The 20,562-nt window shown below is 45.8% G+C and overlaps 2 protein-coding genes across 2 annotated transcripts; both read right to left on the bottom strand.

Annotated features, from left to right (window-relative positions):
- Window positions 1–336: 336 nt before the first annotated feature.
- Window positions 337–8,019, bottom strand: LOC147963326 (disease resistance protein Pik-2-like). Its single transcript, XM_087528258.1, has 5 exons — window positions 7,973–8,019; window positions 6,356–7,865; window positions 6,168–6,269; window positions 4,805–5,548; window positions 337–2,915 (listed from the first exon to the last, which is right to left on the bottom strand). The coding sequence occupies exons 2-5, from the start codon at window positions 7,466–7,468 to the stop codon at window positions 1,011–1,013; spliced, it is 3,864 nt and encodes a 1,287-aa protein (XP_087384384.1). The 5' UTR covers window positions 7,469–7,865; window positions 7,973–8,019; the 3' UTR covers window positions 337–1,010.
- A 3,725-nt stretch (window positions 8,020–11,744) lies between these two features.
- On the bottom strand, window positions 11,745–19,844 carry EMB1507 (U5 small nuclear ribonucleoprotein helicase). Its single transcript, XM_048679004.2, has 5 exons — window positions 19,670–19,844; window positions 18,852–19,581; window positions 16,486–18,735; window positions 15,218–15,607; window positions 11,745–15,116 (listed from the first exon to the last, which is right to left on the bottom strand). Exons 2-5 carry the CDS (start codon window positions 19,572–19,574, stop codon window positions 11,943–11,945), a joined length of 6,537 nt encoding a protein of 2,178 aa, XP_048534961.2. The 5' UTR covers window positions 19,575–19,581; window positions 19,670–19,844; the 3' UTR covers window positions 11,745–11,942.
- Window positions 19,845–20,562: the final 718 nt, after the last annotated feature.

Genomic DNA, 20,562 nt, shown 5'->3' with positions numbered 1-20,562 from the left:
CAGCCAACACAATATCTTTTCCAGTGGAATATCTGATGATACTGCATACAACTAAAATCAATGAATACTAGCCGAACCTGAGAGCTTCATTTTCGATGACGTGCTAAATTCAGTTAGTTCTAAAAAAGGAAAACGCCAATTCAATCAAAGGAAGAAAAAAGAGAGAAATGCAAGGCCAAATTCAATTAGTTCGAAAAATGAAAAAGAAAACCCCATTTGATCAAAGGAAAAAGAGAAATGCAAAGTCACAGATTTGTAAACCTGGGAGCTACCACAAGAGAAAGATCGAGTTGTGAAATTAAATTCAGTTGCGACATGCATGACTCACTTTTTGTTTTTACTTTATTACTAGCAAATACTTACATTAGTTCGAAAAAGGGGAAATAAATATAAAAAAAAAGGAATCTCAGCTTACAGATTTGTAAAAACTGGGAGTTGCCGCTTCAGACAGGGTGACTGCTCCGCCTCTGTCTCTGAAAATAAATGGACCCTGTCGTTGTTTGTTGCTCCTGTCTTGACTCTGAATAAACGGACTCTTGTCATTGTACCCCTGTTTGTTGCTGCTCTGCTCATCTTTTCTTTGGCTTCAGTTGGCAGTGCAACAGCCATTCCAGCTAACTGAACTTGGGAACCGCATTCGATTCGATGGTTCAGTCAAATATTCAGTTTCAGTTTCACGGTAGGTGGTTAATGACCCGACCTCAAATTCAAACCGAGCAGGTACACAACTGCAGCATGCAGGAGACAGAAACAAAGAAAAAAGAAACCATTACACTGAATTCTTCTGCCAAGCAATGAGTGGTTATTCTGCCATGGCGGTATCCACTACACTAATACTCCCTCCGTCCCAAAATAAGTGTCTCAACTTTGTACTAACTCTAGTACAAAGTTGTACTAAGCTTAAGACACTTATTTTGGGACAGAGGGAGTACTAGCTAGAGGAACCATTACAAGAGCAACTATCTACACACACCAATCTTTGGTCTCCCATGGATACATACAGACAAAGTTTAGTCAACAGTATTCACTCTGACGTGCCTCATATTCTCCGCTACCTGACTCTGTACCGATTCCTTCAATGTTTTACTGAGACCATAACTATCCAACCGAATCTCCTTGAGGCTTGTGAGGGCTGGCAGCCCGCAGAATGCATCCAGCTTGCAGCACCGACCAACTTGTAGCAGCTCGAGCTTAGGCATTGCTTCTTTCTCAAACAGCACTGACTGGATGTTGTATAACCAATACAACTCCAGCACCATGAGAGTCGGGAAAGATGAGCTATGGAAATGCAGCTGTGCCCCATCCAACGAATACGTCCTCAAACGTAGAACTGCAAGATTTGGTAGTAACCCAAGGGCTTGTATGGCATCATCATCTTGCTTCAAACTGCTCCACTTTAGCACCAACTTGGAGAGATTCTGAAGCGTATGGATCCATCCTGTTACATTGACTAGCTTACCAAGCAGAGTGAGGCTCTCGAGGCTGCTTGGTGGCAACAAACCCTCACCCAAACAGCCATCTAACTCATTCCCATTTTCGTCCAGGTCACCTATTTCAACTGATAAAGATTGAAGTTGATTATGACCAGCAATGGCAGACCATAACTCATTGATGTTTCTGCAGCTCAGACCACCCACTTTAAGCTTACGCAGCTGAGTAAGCTCTCCAAACTCTTTTATAGTGGCATTTCCGTTTCTCCCGGAAACATCAACAGCACCTAGTGCATGAAGGGCCTTCAATTTACCAATCCCTTTAGGAAGTATGACGCCATCTAGCTGCATCTCCTGGAAGCGGTATAGATTGAATATATCATACCTGTTCAAACCAGCATCTAGAACTTGTGGTCTCAAGAAAAGATGGCCTCTGCACAGACAAATGCCACATATTCGACATGTGGAAACATGTTTAGTGTAATCTTCATACTTCTCAACTATGTCACCCTCTCCCTCGTACATCCAGTAATAACTATCTGCACGGAGGTGCTGTAGCTTCAGAAGATTGGTGATTGTTGTTGGCAACTCATATATACGTGTACCTCTGACATCCAGCATTTCCAGGTGCCTCAAATTTTGCAAAGATTTAGGCAGGTATAAAATGTTCCGACATCCTCGAAGAGAAAGATACTTGAGGTGACGGAGCTGCCCGATATCATCAAGATGATGATCTTTTAACTCCGTGTCTTCTAAGTCAAGCACTCGGAGGAACCTCATATTGTCAGAGATGAAAAACGATCTCCACTCTCCGAACACGGTCAATGACCGTACATGTGACAAATCTAGCTTGCTCTCCAGCACTTCTTTATCCCTTTTCCAGTTGCTGCCAATGACAAGATGACGTATTGCACCTTGTGTGTCACTCAAACAACATCCTTCCTCCAGCGTGAAAACAAGGTTTTCCTCCCTAGCCTTTGAGATGCATATTTCACGGATCATATCATGAAGTTGGCAAGAATTGATTTTCCGACTGTATTGGTCTGTTCCTTCCCCTGGCAGGATCATACTCCTATCCAAGAGCGCATCAAAATACCTCCGACAAAGTTCAATTGCAGTCATGCCATGCATATCTCTGGAGTAACCCTCTGCAGTCCACCGCCTCACCAAGCGACCCCACCTAATTCTCTGGTCTTCTTGAAATATGGATAGGTATAAGAAAGCAGACTTGAGATGGTATGGCAAACCATCGTAGCTCCTCATAAGAATTGCCTTTATTGTCCTCAGTTCAGAATTCATATCCAATTCAGTGTTAATACCATCACTCATCTTCTTCCATTCAATAGCAGTTTTTGGTTTAGTGGCTAGGAATCCACCGATAGTCGATATTGCAAGAGGAAGTCCATCACATTTCTGCAGGGTAAGTCTTGCTTGCTCCATCATAGCTGGGACTAAATCTATTTTTTCACTATTGTCCTTGAATACCTGCAACGGTCATAATTTGACAAAGTTAACTATTTGGATTAAAAATTATTGTTGCTAAATTAATATTATTCAGTAGCATGAGTTGTTTGTCCTAGTTTCCACTTGTACCTTCTGGAAGTCAAAGCCCTGGCCCTAAGGGTATTACGAAAAACTATCCTCTCCACGGATTTAACATTTACTAAACTGAAATTCTCAACATATGGAGAATTCACTAAGCATTGAAATTCCCTTGTATCCTGAGTGTGCACCTATGATAACATGCTTTGGGTAAAAAAAAAACTATTAATGTACTTCACAAAAAAAGTCTAAAAGGTACAAAATTTTTGCACGTGAAATGAAAAATAAATTTGAAGGAAAACAATTTAATACTTTAGCTGCAATTTCGATGGCGTCCATTAACACTCCTACCAAAGTAATTTAGCTACTTTGATGGCTCCCATTAAACAAACAAGTATAACTCCTTGAGTATGGTGAGAAAATTTGACGCTGCAAGTAACTCGAGGAAGCAAAACTTTACAACAACGTTTCCCAGGCAAGAAAGAATGTAGTTGATTTCTCCAAGGACCTACCTAATTACAATCCCAACAAAATCTTTGTTGCATTTCTGTGCCATGTGGAAAAAAATTGAGGGTACAAACTCGCTTGCACATGTCAAACTGCAATTTTTTTATGTAACTTTTTTCAAGAGAGTGCAAATCTTTGGTCTTGCTGCATTGATAAAAAAAGAACAATTTATAAGAATAAGCCTACGCCATTAATTACAAACAAACACCAAGAGAAAGGACAACAGTAACAGACACTCCACCAAACCAACAACGACCTTAATGCCTTACACCAGCTACAACAGACCGGCTAAAACCTTGTCACAGGGAGAGAGAATATAGCGAGAAGGGTAGAGCTAGGCCATGCCAACTTGAGAAGACAGCTCATTAACAACGTGAATTACCTCCTCACACCATTGACAAATGCGCACCTGCCACACCAAAGGTGTATCCTCTTCCCACCAAGTAGGACAAATAGGGTGTGACACACACAATGAGGAGGAAGCCCTGGCAGGCCCACGCAGCACACAAGAAAGATCGGCACATTATTGTACCACAAACTGTGGCTGGCAACCTAGCTATTGCATCCCCACCCTACAGCTATTGCAGTGAACTTTTAAGTCACCAGATGTTGTCCGACCATTGCCTCGTGATGCAGATAACCCATGCTAGCCAAAGCATGGTCATCGTCTACGAACGCTGACACACTCAGACACTAGCCAAGACAAGCGGCTGAGCCACGCTGGCGGGACAACTTGGCACAAGTTCCTCAACATTTAATCCCTTGCCACACGAAGCCACAATACCATACACACCATAGATGCTGACATGCACCTGCAAGCTAAACGATGCCCCGCAGATCCAGAGAGACACCAACTGCGGCTCACATGAGCACAGCAAAAAGATTGCTGCTGTCCTGGCCTCCGCTCGAATCTAAGGCAACGCGAGCGGCAGAATCCCAATAGCATCGACAAACATGTCAGCTGCTGGCCATCACCGCCCCACCACCTTGCGGAGGCCCCAACATGCCACATGTATGGAGGCTCCGCTTGCAACATCCAAGACCGCTGCCCAGTGACACGAGCCCACCACGACACCTTCCCGAAATTCAGCAAGACGGTCCAGATCTAATATGTTCCTAGATATAATGGTGGACATTTTCCTATATCTTACATTAAGTACGTACAAGATTATTAGAGTTTAAATAGTTTTTTTTCAAAGATGTCACCACCTTTTATATACTTCTAAATTGCAGACTGAGAGAAAAATATAATGTTACATGAGCTAAGAGTAATAAAATGTGAAGCAAAACCTATATGAAAGGGGAAAAGATAGTTCTAAAATTACCTTCTTTTTTAAGAGGTCAAGTGCAGCATCCTCTTTCAGACCACCAAGATGGTACCTGTTCTTGTCCTCTACTGAACAATGTTTGGCTATACCGTTTTCTCTTGTGGTGACTATGATCCTTCCAGCATTATCCAAACACGATTTGACCAAATCCCACTCAGAGGTGGACAATATATCATCAAGAACAACAAGGCACCTTTTCGTGTTTAGTACCCGAGCTAGTTCCTCCTTCAACTCTTGAAGGTTCATCACTGATATGCGTTTCTTCTGTACCCCAGTTGTTGCCCCGGTGGGATCTTCTTGGATAGTATTCTGAAGCTGCAAAGCCAAATCTCTAAGGAGTACTTCTGGCTTAAAAGGACGCAATGCAGTGGCCCAAGCACGCTTCCAGCCACCAAGTTCTTGGCTCCGGTAGATGCTTCGAACAAGAGAGGTTTTTCCAAGACCTCCCATTCCCCAAACTGAGATCACCGTACAACACTCATTGTCTGGCTGGCCAACTAATTTGATAAGAAAAAATTTCTCTGTTTCTCGCTCACAGAGCAATTCATCAGCCAGTGCCAGTGTCCTGCTGCAATCATACTTCTTTCTAGCAGTTGGGTTACAAATTTTGTCTTCACCTGATATGTTAGGTTCTTGGTCTTCCTCCTGTATTTCATCGCTGGGCAATGTTGTGTTTGTCTCACTGTTAGTAACTTTTTTTCTGTAGGAAATAGGCTCGGCGGAACATGATGCTCGCTTAACCTAAACAAAAAAGAACAGATCTATGAAAATTTATGTACTTTTGCTCAGAGTTAAATATTGAGGATTTTCAGGTGCACACTTTTCGTGAGAGTACTATGCCCAACAGATTATCTAAGTCCATATACAATGTGTTCATCCTTACTCAACTTCAAAGCACAATATGTTTTTCAATTAGTGTGCATTATACGAAGAGGCATGTCTCAGCTTTATTTCCCTCTAACTTTAAAGTTTGTTAAATAAGTTTGAGCACCAGGATTAGCTCATTCATACACAGATGTTTGCCAATTTTAGTGAGAGCACCATGCCCAAAAATTATCTAACTTCATATATATCCTTGGTTCAACTTTTAAAAATAATGTTTTTTTTTCAATTGGCGATACTAGTAGGTATGTCTCCGTTTTCTTTCCCTCAAATGTTGATGTTTGTTAAAAAAATTGAGCACCAAGATTTGCTCGTTCGTACACAGTTGTTTAGGCTAGTAAAGCTAGATTGCTAGGTTGTGCGCGTGTGTGTGGCTAAAAAGAAAACACTAGTGAACATTTATACATCCCAAATATAATCTATGGATATCGAATTCAAGATTTAAATTTCGATTTTTCAATCAGTGATGGAGTCCCACCTTCAGTTTCTCCTCCACAGTAGCAGCCTTTGCTTGGTCGTTGTTGCCAACCATTGCTACACTAACACTACCCCTGTTGACCTGTCCCACTGAATTCTGCAACTAGACGTGAAATGAAAAGAAGAATCAATCATCCAAAATAAGAAATAAACAAATCTATAACAAAACAATGCAAGAAACAGACTTACCTTCTTGTGGAACAAATAAATGGTTTGATCACACGACAATTGCTTGAACTCAGAAACTTGGTATGGTTTCTCTGTGCACAAGCATGCAATTTCAACTAGCTGTGTGGAAACAATTATTCTGCTTTGTTTCTTGTTGTCAGGTAAGTACTTCTTAATGCAATGCCACTCTTCTATCGAGGACAGGTCATTTATGATAACCAGGTAGCTATTGCTACACAACAGTGCATTAAACACACAGACTAAATCACTTTGATCCATCTTCTCCATCTTGGCCAGAACAGCCCCAACACTTGTTTCTTGTTCTGGCTTTCCAATGTAATCATAGGAATTTTCATAAATTTGCCTTCCCAAGCTCTGGAGAAATTCTTGTGGATTGAAAGATGGCTTTCCAAGCTTATCATGTGAATTTTCATAAAATTGCCTTACCAAGCTCCGGAGGAACTCTTGTGGATTGAAAGGATGAATCAACCTAATCCAAGCATGGAAGCCAAACCTTTGCAATACCTTTGGGTCATCATAAGTCTCCTGGATGGCAGACGTCTTCCCAATATCGCCACATGTTCCCCACATGGCAATCACCCTAAGGTTCACATCGTTGCTAGTAATCAGCTGGTGGAGGTCCACCACGGATGATTTTTCATGCACAAAGGTGGTAAACCTTGCTTCACTTGCCTGCTCCTCTGCTGCGGTAGGGTTGGAGCATGAGCTCTCATTGATGAGGCGATAGCGCATGTTTCTGTTGCTCACGTCCTCCACCTTGGCCCTCAGCTCCTTCACCTCCTTGGCGATGCGACGCCGATCACCTGGGCTACGAGGGATGCACCCCAAAAATGGCTTCTTCTCGGAGTGGAGGCCAAAATCCATGAGGCTGTCCTCCACTTTGTAGGCCAGGACCCCGATCTGTTTGACCCAGGTTGCGAGCACCTTGTTCTGGCTCTGCTCCTCATCAGCCGTCATCAGGAACGACTGCATCATCTGCAGCTCGTCTCTGATGAAGTCCACGTCGGACCCAATGGCGAGCTGCAGCCCGATTTCCTCCGCCGCCTTGGAGCCGGCGTAGCTGAGCGCGGCATCGAGCACGGCCTTGCCCACGCTCACCGCTGTCGCCTCCATGCCTCTCCTCTCGTTGCTCTGGCTCTGCTGGAGGAGGTGCTAGGTCTGGTGGGTGGAGCAAAATGGGGATCCAGCCGGAGGTGCTGGTGCTATCTACGGAGCTGCTGATGGACTGATGGAGTAGTGGTAATGAGTGAACCACAGAATGCAGCTGGTGGATTGATGGACGATAGTGAGTGATGGAGACGTTGCACATGATGAAGTAACGAGCGGTACTGTGTTTGAAGGACAGACACATGAGCCCTGAGCAAGAAACTGTACCCTGGAACCCAAAACAGCCGAGCAGGGCGGCGTGGGCGTCGGCCACCTCCACTCACTCTCACTCACTTGTACTCACTCTTGTTGGTTGGGCAGCAGCTGATGAGTAATGAGGACGCCTCCGTCATTATATAACAAGCTAGAGAATCAATTCAAGAAGGTAGAAATCAGAACCCAAATGATGGAATTGCACAAGCTACCGACACTGCAGCTGATGGATTGAATGCAGAGAAATGAGTGACCCACATTGCAGCTGGGTTGGCGTGGGTAAAATGGAGAGCAGATGGGCTGGGGTAAAATGGACGGCAGCTGGGTTCGGCCCCCGCCATTGCCTTGTAGGTCGGGCCACCGCCGCGACCCCACGCCCACGGCCGCGCCCCGTCTCCATCGGACCGACGACGCGGCCGGAATCGAACCACCCCGCAACGGCGACACCATCGGGACCGCCGCCGCGCGCATGTCGCGGACGAACCGCCGCAGCTGGCCACCCGACTCCCACCGCACCCCGTCGCCGCCAAAGCTTCGCCGGCGGCGGATCGAGGCGCCGATTTTTCTGATTTAGGGGTTGGCCGGTTACAGTAGCGCTATCCGATCCGATGCTCCCCTAGACCTAGAGTGAAGCGACGCGCATTATCTGGCTGGGGGACACCATATTACGCTTACGAAACGCGCGCATTTCTCCTCTTTCAATCACGTGTTCCCCCACTCAACGCTTACATTTTGTACGAACATCAGTTTTTTTTCGAGTCAAAACAAGCATCAGTTTTTTTTTTCTTTACAAATTTTGTAAAACATTTTGTATGAATGTAATTACATTTCTTTATTGCTTCCCCTCCAACTTTCTTTTGTGAGAATGTTTCCTTTGCAACTCAGGATTGTATACCGAAGTTACAGTAAATAGCAATCGGCCATAAAGAAACGGAAATATTTAGAATCATCATCTCCTTTCCTACAAGTGTCAACCAAACATCAAATTATGAAGTAGTTGAGGCTTGAAAGACCAGATACTACATTAAGTTACTGAATGGTTGGTGTTCAATATATTCGTGCTTGCGTACAAGGTTAGGCTTCTAAAAAGTTTTTTTCCTTTGTAGAATAAAATTATTCAACGGGCACAAAGTTGTGTGGCAATATCACATTTGCCTTCATCTTGTACTTATTAGTTAGTCCCTTCGGAGTAGAGCGTTTTGGTGACCGAGCACCATGGAGCCCTTTATTTTTGAAAAATTCAAAATTCAAACTTTTTGACTTCAAAAAATTCTGAAAATAAATATGCAACTATACACGGATGAAATGTATGTGCATGTAAAAATTCAAGTTGAAATACTTCGAAATGCGACCTACGCAAAAAAGACAAATTTCTGAACTTTGAGGATGAATAGTAATATGTGTTAAAAAGCCTTAGATTTGTCTTTTTTGCACAGCCTTCATTTCAACGTATTTCGTCCTAAAAATTTACACACATGTGTGTTATGCCTCCATGTATATCTGTAATTTTTTTTCAGATTTTTTTGAATTGTAAAAATATGAATTTTCATGAATTTTGTGTTTTTCAAAAACCGGCCTCCATGGAGGCCGAGCTCCAAAAGGCATTTTCGGTCCCTTCGTTCCTAAATACTCCCTCCGTCTGAAAAATCTTGTCCCACGTTTTTTTTCCTCAATTTGATGTATTTTAGCACTAACTTGATGCTACATACATCCATCTGAGGGACAAACTTTTATGGACAGAGAAAGTATAAGTCTTTTTAGAGATTTCAGTATAGACTACATATGGATCCGTATGTAGTCCATATTAAAAATCTCTAAAAACACTTATATTTAGAAACGGAGGGAGTAGCTCCTAAACCCTCGTTATGCTTTGAATCAATGGTTTTTCTCTATAAAGTGTCAATTTTACTGGATTTTCCTAATAAATTTTTTTAACACGGTACAAATGCAGATGCTCACATACACTCAACCTTATGAACATACACGCACCCTCTATCCCAAAGAGCACCTTCAAGATATTGAGCCAACACAACATCTTAAGATTGACAAAGTCACCACAAACACCTTTTTCATCAACGATAACGTCTTCTTCTATTAAATGCACATCACCGGAAGAGCTACCAAAACTAGAAAATGCAACCACCAAGAAACCGAAACATCTAAGCTACGTTCTGTTTGCAATAAAAAATAGAATTAGGAGGCATGCAAAAGGACGACTGGAAAGGAACACCATGGGCTGAGATGTCCTCGTGCGCTTGCCCCACCAGCTCCTGCCTCCACTAGGAGTCCGGATGTTGTACCTTTGGTCCTCCTACGCCTGCCGGAACTCCTCCTCATGCTCTTCAGCGATCATGTCGGTGAAGTGCGTTTGTGCCTCCTCCAAGGTGATGCCGGCATGGACCGGCAAGGGTGGTGGCATCAGCTCATCATCGGCTCCGCAACCATCGTCTCATCGGCGTTGCTACCCTACGGTGAGCTCGTTGGCGACTGAACATGTATCCGACTAGCTTAGCAGGCCTTTCCGGCCGACCGCAATGCTGGACAACTCCTTCTTTTGATTGATGAAGAGGTTGTCCCACAATGCTTTGGAGCTCGAGGCCATGGCGGGTGTGGTGTATGGAGGAGACGGGGAGCGGATGTGGTGTGGTGTGAATGGTGTCGGGCTTGGCCAGCGCCGACCAGGCCCAGTGGCGGGCTATGTGAATGCGGGCTATCGAGATGGGCTTCTCGTTGGCCGTGCTCGTTTACCGGTAGGCGGAAGGGCTAGCAACCGATTTGAATGCAGAGAGAACCGTCCAGTCACATTGCTCCAGCATTTAACAGGCACAAAACACCGGGACATGACAGGGGTCGTGCTCTCAGCCGGCGGGGCGCTTCAATGTCGGCTCCAGTGAGAGGTTGCGTGCGCTCCGAGCCAACATGAGTACGACACTGACTGACATGAAGGCGTGAAAACTGGTTCATGCGGGAAAGGATGTGGACGAGGGGAAGGGTTTTGAGTGAGACCAGGGTATCGGATGCGTTCGTGGCAGCGGCAAGACGCCCGCAAAGCCCCCCTCCCTTCTTTTTGCTTCTGGTTACGGGGAAAATGAACAACCAGATAGTTGTAGACCCACCATGGTCCACCAGCAGGCAGCACTCACCCTCGGTGCCACTGCCACTAATATTGGGCACCATTGATATATCATTGGACCAATGCTTCATAGGTTTTACTCTTAATATCCACTCCCTCTGTCCCATAATATAAGAACGTTTTATACACTAGTTTAGTGTCAAAAATGTTCTTACATTATGGAACGGAGGAATAGGTATGTCTATGGGTATTGGGCAACATCGATCCGACAAAATGATACTCCCTCAATTCCACAATGTAGTGCTTTCTCTATCCTCGTGCTTCAACTTTGACCGTAAATTTAACTACCAAGACCGATTGCGGCGGGAGCAAAAATTATATCAATGAATTCGTATTCGAAAGAAGTTTTTAATTATATATTTTTTTCTCCCGCCGCAGTTGATCTTGTTAGTTAAATTTATGGTCAAAGTTAGACCTCGGGAAGCGCGGGCGCACTATATTTTGAAATGGAGGGAGTAACTGCCATGCATTATCCAACATTTTCTTGAAGGGCTCACATTGGCAGTAAACATAAATGTCAAACGTACTCGGCGTGAAAAACAAAATCCTTCTACTCCCCAACCCGCTTGATGGAAGTGAAAACCACAAACTCACAAGTATTGGGGCATATAAACTACTAAAAATCACAAATTTTACTACTCAACCACAGCTACCAATCTACAATTATTCTATTTATGTTGTACTCCATCACCAAGGTAATAGTGAGACAAAATGACTTGTGGGTCAATTCATATCTACACTGACAGAAACACAATAACGTGTTAATCAGGCTGAACTTTATCCTATTATCATCACTGCAGTAATTGTTGTCAATCACTGACAAGCAAATAAAATTAAGAAACATCAGATAAGAACACCACAAGAACAATGGATCCTCATCAGGAAAACATCATCAGGGAAAGAAAGGTGGTAACTAGTGCAGATCCTCCTTGTTGCCATACAAAAAAACACAATAACGTGTGCATCAGGTTACACTGAATCAAAGCTTCAGGTGTTACATTACAGACAAGAAGATGATGATAAGTTTCAGGTCACATATATTGTCTACATAAGAGCAAAAACCCAGTATAAAAAAAGAGTTTTGGGTGTTCGAAATCAGTCGCCTCCAGCTTCCTTGATGTCGACGGTGAACTCGTACTCCTGGTCACAGCCGAGGTAGGAGTCCGACATCAGGTAGATCATGTAGTCCTTGCTCCCTGGCTCCGCGGCGGCGGTGAACTCGAGCTTCACACGGGCCCTCTTCTGGAGGGTGACCCTCTTGATCGCCAGCAGCTGCTTGGTGGAGCTGTCGCCGACCACCAGCCACCACCCTTCCTCCTTGGTCTTGGGGAACCTGGGGGCGTGAACCGGGCCGACCTCGGAGTTGGGCAGGTTGGTCATGTCACGCTCCAGAGTCACCTGCAAGGTCACGTTGTCACCGGCCCTTATGTCGTCACCCTCACGGACTTCATAGGTCATGTCGACATTGGGGAACCGCTTGAAGAACTGGACCACGTCCTGCAGCTCAGAGTTTGATAGCTGCAGCAGATCCCGCATCTCATCGATGCTCATCTCAGCCAGATCAAAGATGCTCTCGATGGGCTTCGCTTCGTTTTCCTGGCATCTACGGGCCAGGTCCCTGGTGAAGTGTGGAAGTTGGAGCAGCACAGAATCACGATCCCACATGCCTTGAGTCACCATCTGGCTCAACTCCATTGCATTCAGAGCCAGAGTGAGCCATCCGCTGCTGGAGATGACATCAACCATCGCCAGGAGCAGCCTATGGGCGGAAAGGAGGATCTCCCGCTGGTCGGCTGCCAGGTTCCCTACCACCGTGTGCCTTGCAAAGTGGGATTGCAGCAGGGCGTTGGCCTTGACATGTGGATCGCCATACTTGGGCTTGTCAATAGAAAACCTCTGGTGACGGACCAGCCTCTCAATGTATTCCTCTTCGCCTGGGCGACTTGGAAGCTCTGCATATTCTGATGCCGAAGCTAGAATTTCCAGGAGGCCTTTCATCTTGGTCTTCTGAGTTAGCATCGAACTGAACCGTTCGATGGTGGTGTAGCTGATGTAGTAGTAGGCAGCAATGAGACCAAGGTTGAGCGGCTTCAGGTACATATCCTCCTCTACAGCCACGCACTTGCTTGACTCCAGGTCATTCAACACTGTCTCGATTAGCTCGGAAAGATGATCCGACAGATGCCTGTGACTTACACCCTGCAGGTTGTAGTAGTTAGGGTTCTTGTTCAGCCGCCTGTACATGAAAGTCCATGTGAGATAGTCCACTGCATCTTGTTTGTTTTCTACGACACCCACAACAACCTCGGCATTCATATGATCATGCAAGAAATGGTGGAGATGACTCTCCACAGGGAAGGCCTCAAAAAGGAACTTCTTGTAGTACTCCTTCCGAGGTGCATGGCACAATATAACACATTTCCCTGAGTTATCTTGAAGAGGCCTGCTAGCATGACCCATCATCTGTAGCAGATCAGTGATTGGATAATCAGTATGAGCACTCTCCCGGCCATCATAATACTGGGTTCCCATCACAACAACTAAATGAGCAGGCAATGATCTCCCCCAGCACATTGTGCTGCTTGCAACACACACTTGGATCCTCCCACCAAGAAAGAGCTGAGTCACAAGTTCCTGATCAAGGTCACTAAGGCCCTCATGCAAGTAGCCCACACCACATCTCAGCGTATTTTTAAGCGTTTCTTCATTGACACCTCCAATGAAAGTATCCATCTCATCCTGGGACCCAAGAAGAAAGGGTGTACCGCCACCCTCAGCACTTGAGTATGCACACAAATCCAATGCAGTCAACCTTGCATGCTTCCGTGTCGGCACAAACACCAGGGCAGGCTTACCACTCTTTGCATGTTGTGTGATGGCAGTGTATGTTGGCTTTGCCATTGCTTGCATTCTTGCCTCAAAATTTGCTATATCCACTCCCTGGATGTGTATTTCCAATGGGACTGGCCGCACTGCTGGGGGAAAGTTGAAAAGACCATGAGCAGTAGCACCAATCCATTCTCCAAGATCTTTAGCATTTCCAAGTGATGCTGAAAGCGCCACAATCCGGATGTTACTGCCAATATGACTTGAAATACGCCTCATCCGAGAGACAACTATTTCCAGAACATGTCCCTTCTCAGATCCAATTAGATGAAGCTCATCAACAATAAATAAGCTGACTTGCTGGACAGGTTTCCGCTGCTTCCACCGGCGAGAAAGTGCATCCCACTTTTCAGGAGTACTGATAATGATCTCACCTTTGTCAAGAAGTTTCAAATCAGCAGCAGTTTCGCCTGTTAGCTCAACTACACGGGCAAATTCACCAAATTTCTTTGACCAGTCTCTGTATCTTTCTTTGGCCAGAGCTTCAATAGGTGCTATATACACAACACGCATGTTGGTTTCCCCAGATACAGCCTTCTGGTGGTTCCTTAGTATAGCAAACTCCGCACATATAGTCTTCCCACTACCAGTTGGTGCAGCAACCAACACACTGTCGTCACTATTATACAAGACAGTGAACACTTGAGTCTGGATGGGGTTGAAATGTTTGAAAGCACTATAAAGACCTTCATATCGTGCATTCCTCAATGCAGTGACAGGCAGTGGCTGCAGATCAAGCAATTCAGTTGGTGGAGCATATTTTTCTGGAAGAATCAAGTGCCTAAAGCAAACAGGGAGAATCGTCTGAGAACCAAGCCACTTGTCAGATACAACACGTATAAAATACTGAGGAGGCAGTGGCTCATATATCGGCACTGTAAAGTGAAGTGTGTGATCTTCATCCACGTATTGTTTCTTAAGCATGAAGTACTCATGGTGAAGAATGTACTCTCCATCATTGTCCTCGACTATAACCCAAAAAGGCTCAACATATCCATGCACCTTGTCATCCCATAGGAAATCAGGTGTTATAGTCAGTTCGAAACCCAAAACCGTGCGAGTAATGGGTTGAACATGGGCAGAAAGATTCAACTTTGGCAACTGGTGGATGCACCTGTGCAGCTGCTTCCCCATCTTTTGAAACCGGATTAGTTCACCGATTTCCTGCGATGATAGGTCATAGTACCTCTCCCAGGCCAATTCTTTTTTCTCCAGTTTCATCAGAATTTCCTTTGGAATACCAGGAAACTGGCGCAAGGGTGTTTGGACACTCCACATCTGCTTATCAATCATCTTGCAAAGATTCAGAGCCTTCTCTGCTAACTGAGCCCATCCCCTCTTCAGAACTATCTCAAAAAGTGCTCGTAGAAGTCGGCCAGCACTCTGTAACATTGAGAATAAGAGATGTAAGAATACTAGACAAAATAAGCAAGCAGTTCAAAGTTCAAACTCAGTTATTGTATGGAACATAGAGAACATGTTACCTGTCTGATGTAGACCATATCAGAACCAAGGGAGAGGCCCTCCAGTTTCAACCTAGATATATATGCTTGCAACAGCACATTGATCTTTGCACTGGGCTCCTCCAAACTCTCTTTTACAGGAATTGGCACACGATCCAAAAGCTTTGCCAGCTCCATCTTCTCATCTTGTCTGACACTAACATACTTAAACTCTTCACTCAGAGAGAACAATCGACACAGCTCAATATCACCCATCGTGGGCTTCAGATATTCATTGTATGTCGAAATAGTCCCATGACTAATGTAGTAATAACTGGCAATCCTTCCAAGGTCAGTAACCTGAAAGTATCCTGTTTTCCTGTCGTACTTTATCAAATTATTCCTATCCAGCAAATTTGCAGCAGAGTGCACCTGGAGCAGCACACCAAGAATCAGCAGTGGAACAGGCAGGAAGTAAAAAATCAAGAGAGCATCTGAAGAACAATAACAATGCCAATCATAAGCTAACTGCCAACTATGTTGCTCTGGTATTTCTCTAAGATTTGGGACCAGTATCAAGATGCCCATACAACAAATAAATTAGTAAGGAACTCATCCAATGAAAAGCAAATAACTGAGAATTTCTTTTCCTATCACCACAAAATACCCAATACCACATTACTGAGGATGAAGCCTCTTCCACCTTCATTTTTCCCAATTCTAAAACCAATCTCAAGCAAATGCCTGCTGTATTACAACAAATTATCCATGATAAATTTTGTATCTACATGCCTACCCATATTGGAACTTAAGAAAATTTTAGAAAATAAATTTCCATCAGAGTGCCACATCTGTATGGGCTATGATGCTGTTACTGATACACAGAAATCAAGAAATCAAACAGACACTAATTACCAAAGACGATATTTGTTCTATATGAGCAATCTACAAAATGTGCAACTGCACCACATCTGGCATAAACAATACTGAAGACACAAAAAACTAATACTAGTGGAAGACACTTTCCCCTGGATGCAATGGACCTAGTAGGGTAGAAACATGTTGCCTAGTTGAACATGTTGCCATGTTGCCTAGCTCTCCACATATAAATACTGAACACCACAACATACAGCCAGCAAATTTAACAATTGATTATTTACTAAAGATTATATGCTCATGCACCAGTTGAACATGGCAATGTACAGCTAGTCCATATATGTAAGTGCAACACATGAAACAATGCTTGAGAATAAATCACTAGGATGACAGGATTATGCAGCTTCAAAAAACAGAGTATAGCATGTACTTACCAAGTCAGCTCTCCTCTCATCTAGCGTTTTGTCCGTCTCCATGATATCTGCTGGTAAGCCATACAGCGTTGGATTCCGCAGCATCCGGATGTAGAGATAAGTGTAGCCAAGCCAAGAGCATGCTTCCCGAGCATTCTGAATAGTACCCAGAACAATCTCTGCATTTAACTGATCTGCCAACTTGGATACGAACTGACTCTCGATAGGCAGCTGTTGATTCATAAGGGAGAGGTAGTATTGCAATTCACTGTGGCCAGTTAAGATTATTCCCTCTCCGTGTGTGTCATACTGAGGCCTACCTGCACGACCAAGCATCTGCATGACATCCAGAGGACTTAATTCTGTCCAAGCACCTTTTTCCGGATTATAAATCTGTGTGCCCTTTATAATAACAGTATGTGCAGGCAAGTTGACACCCCAAGCAAGGGTGGCTGTCGAAACAAGGACCTGTATATGCTTATCAGCAAAAAGTTCCTCAACAAGTTCACGGTCTACCCTTGCCATCCCAGCATGATGAATAGCAAACCCATACGGCAAAAGGTCTTTAAGATCACTGCTTTTGACAATATCTGTATGACTGCCCAGGATCTCCTGGCTTGCACTCTCATCCTTCAGAAAGCGAGTCAATGTATCATTCGCCAAGGCAGTGTCTCTGATGGCCCGAGCAGTTTTTGATGTCTCCTTCCTGGAGTGCACAAAAATAAGCACTTGATGCTTACCAGCAGAAGCCATTACTTTCTCATAACAGATCTCATTCATCAACTGAAACCTCTGCAGTGGCTTCCTCACAGTGATCCCAATGTACTGCTGAGCAAGAGGGCAAGGCCGGTAACTGTTATCAAAATGGAAGAGACCATCAGAGCGAACACGCAGGAATACAGCAACATCTTCATAGTTTGGGAGAGTTGCAGAGAGGCCAACTAGGCGAATATGTTCCTTGGTCGTCTCAATCTGCCGTACTGTTCTAGAAACAATACTCTCCAGGACAGGCCCTCTGTTGTCATGAAGCAGATGGATCTCATCGATGATCAGAAGCTTTACCATTTGAGTGTATGTTCTGTCCCCAGATTTCCTTGTGACAATATCCCACTTCTCAGGTGTGGTGACGATGATCTGTGTATCATCAATCTGTTGTTTTGTCAGGTTCTGGTCTCCACTGAGCTCCCTAACATTAACATTGAAGTCTTTAAGCCGTGCCGACAAGTTTCCAACAACTTCAGCAACGAGAGCTTTCATTGGGGCCACATAGACAATTTTGTACTTGCTATTATCAAACTCACCATCCTTCATATGCAAACCAATCTGGTGAAGAATTGTAAGCACAGCCACATTGGTTTTACCAGCACCAGTTGGAGCACAGAGAAGGATGTTGTCTGGTTTGAAAAGGGCAGTATCATAAACCTTGCTCTGGACCCTGTTCAGTTGCTGCATTCCAGCAAAAGCCGGTTGTGCCCACCCTGGGATATCAGATATCTTCACAATCTTCTCTCCAGTTCCATATGGCCTAGGTTTCAATGCTGGCACATGGACTTCCTCATACCCCTTATGAGGGGTTCTGAATGATCCCTCGGGAAGTTCACATTTCTTGTTGGCCATCAAGAGACCACCTTGGTGGAAGGAGAGGCTATCAAGATCAAGCAGCTGCCTCTGGCCCTTTAGCCATCCACTCTCCGTATCCCGCTCAACTGCCCGACGCTCCCTTGGACCATCAGCGCCAGCACTGTCATTGTTAAGAAGCCTCTTGGCCTCATCCCTGATACTTTTCTCCAGATTCTTCTGCCTCTCCTTTGCAGAGGCTCTCGTTGCATGTAGCTGCTCCAATATTGGGGCTAAGCTTGGGTTATCCATCATCTCTTCCTCTATCTTCTTCCGCTCTTCCTGATCTTCAGCCCTGGCTAAGCGGGTACACCAGACTATCTTGAACCGGTTGCGCAGTACCAGTTTAATGAGATCGAATTTCTCATAGTCCAACTCCATGACAAGGCGATTCTCGACATCTCTGTCATCACCCACAGCAATTATCTTCAATATCTCCTCGGCAAGCTTCTGGCTCTGCTGGGGATCAATATCTTCGTATGCTTGTGTTATCTTCCTCTGCAGCCAGTAAGCATCAATGTCCTGCACGTTTATGTTCAGGCCCTCATTGGAGTTCTGCATATCATCGTCATCCAACTCTCCGCCCATCTGCATACCTCCAGGACGGCTCAACTCAGCCACATCATCATCATCGTCATCCAAGTCATCTTGCACCTGATCAAGGCAAAACATTGAAGGTTATACACACAAGCAAACATATGGGATTTTCCAGTCAGGAACAGGCAAGAGAAACAGAGAAAGACTAAGCACAATGGCATACGGGTATGTACCTGATCAAAATCACTTTCCTCATCATCCTCATCCTCCTCGAACTCGACAGCAACTCCGATATCATCATCCATGGTCGCGTCCCCACCATCACCAGAAGGCGCAGCAGCAGGGTCGCTGGCATCATGGAAATCCGTGATGAGCTTCCCAATGGAGACGAACTGGTCGAACATGGCGCTGGAGATGGGGTTGAGGAGCTTCTCAATCTCCTTCTTCTTGTCAGGGTTCTTGATCTTGTCATTCTTGAGGACGGCGAGCACCTCATCGGCAGCACCGCCAAGCACGTCAAGCGGCTGGCCGCCGAACTGCTGCTGGATGACGCTGAGCATGGCCTCGTAGGCGGCGCGCGTCTCCTTGGTCTGGGGCTTGTAGACGACGTCGTCGGCGAGGGAGAGCACGCTCTCCTCGCGCTGGGCGGCGGAGGAGCGGCGCCTGCGCTTGCGGGGCTGGTCGGCGTCGGCGTCGCCGGCAGAGGCGGCGGCGTCGCGCTCCTTCTTCTTGCGGGACTTGGTGAGGCGGTCCTCGAGCTCGGGGGGCTTGGCCTGCACGGCGCGGTCGCCGAAGCTCCTCTTGTCGATCCGGCCCCAGAGCGTCTCGGGCTCGCCCGTGGGCTCGTGCGTGTCCCGCGGCCGCGAGTCGGTGGTGAGCACCAGGCTCGAGTTGGCGCGGTACTCGTACTGCTTGAACCGCGCGTGCGCCTCCGCGCCGCCTCCCAGGTTCGCCATCTCGCCGCTGCGGGGGAGCGGTCAGGCGCGGATCGAGCTAGGGTTTTGGAAGCTAGGGTTCTGAGGAGGGGAGTGAGGGGCGTGCCGGCTGTTACCTGTGGGTCGGGCGGCGGGCGGGGCTAGCGGGGGCGGCTCGTGGCGCGGCTTCCGCCGCCTCGGGTGGTGGCGGCGGCGGCGGCGGCCTCGGGCGGCGGCGTCGTCGGCGTCGGAGATGGGGGAGAAGAGGGGATGGATTTGGGGGGAAGAGAAGGCGGCGGGGCGGAGATTGGATTGGACTCGGGAATATAGCCTAGGTCAGCTCAGGCCAGGCCGGGTCGGTTCGAGACGAGAGGAATGGAACCGACCCAGATCGGGGCCTGGGCCGGCCCGTTTGGGTCAGCTGTACAGCACGATCATTCGGGCCTTCTTTGGTGGGCCTGAGAGGGGGATAAGAGGGCCAACCTTCTCGGTTGCATTCGGCGACGTCACTAATTAAAAAGCACAACCGTGTCTCTCGCGGAAAAAAACCGTGACTTTCGCGAAAGAAAAAAAAACGCATTTTTTCGCGCAAAAAAAAATTCGAAATTTCTTTTTATCGAAAAGCTATGGAAGACCGAGAGAAAACCAAAACGTCGAAAAAAACCGTTTAAAAAGTCAAAAACGCGTGTAGAAAAATAAAAAAATTCGGAGGAAGCGTCCAGAGCGCGACACGTGGCGAATAGCCAAGAGCGCACCAAGTGATGCTGATCGTTGCGAGGCTCCCAAAGAAGCGCTCGTTAACTAGTTGCTCCCTGCATTCGGCCTTGACGCAACGGGTCATCTAGTCGTATAAAAATCCCTAAAAAAACTAATCGTATAAGATTTAAAATGTCTAGTCATATAAGATCACCAGTGCCACGAGTGAAAGAACATGCGGTGCCCCATGTTTGGTTTTGGCAATTGATGACAATCTCTATGGACTAATGGTTGCCTTGAGTTATATTTAAAGATTTTGTCCATAGGCTTTTCT

Source organism: Triticum urartu, chromosome 6A (genome assembly GCF_056163025.1).
Source record: "Triticum urartu cultivar PI428250 chromosome 6A, HENAU_Tu73, whole genome shotgun sequence".
NCBI classification, from domain to species: domain Eukaryota; kingdom Viridiplantae; phylum Streptophyta; class Magnoliopsida; order Poales; family Poaceae; genus Triticum; species Triticum urartu.
The sequence above is the reverse complement of the archived record's forward strand: the minus strand, read 5'-3'. Positions and strand labels throughout refer to the sequence as shown.

Excerpts from the sequence above, each read along its gene's own strand:
- LOC147963326 (XM_087528258.1), bottom strand. The coding sequence starts at position 7,468 with ATGGAGGCGACAGCGGTGAGCGTGGGCAAGGCCGTGCTCGATGCCGCG. Across the intron at positions 6,270-6,355 it reads TTTATTTGTTCCACAAGAAG|TTGCAGAATTCAGTGGGACA; the intron begins GTAAGTCTGTTT and ends TTTCACGTCTAG. Across the intron at positions 5,549-6,167 it reads CTGTGGAGGAGAAACTGAAG|GTTAAGCGAGCATCATGTTC; the intron begins GTGGGACTCCAT and ends TTTTTTGTTTAG.
- EMB1507 (XM_048679004.2), bottom strand. The coding sequence starts at position 19,574 with ATGGCGAACCTGGGAGGCGGCGCGGAGGCGCACGCGCGGTTCAAGCAG. Across the intron at positions 18,736-18,851 it reads AGGAAAGTGATTTTGATCAG|GTGCAAGATGACTTGGATGA; the intron begins GTACATACCCGT and ends TGCCTTGATCAG. Across the intron at positions 15,608-16,485 it reads ATGAGAGGAGAGCTGACTTG|GTGCACTCTGCTGCAAATTT; the intron begins GTAAGTACATGC and ends GTGCTGCTCCAG.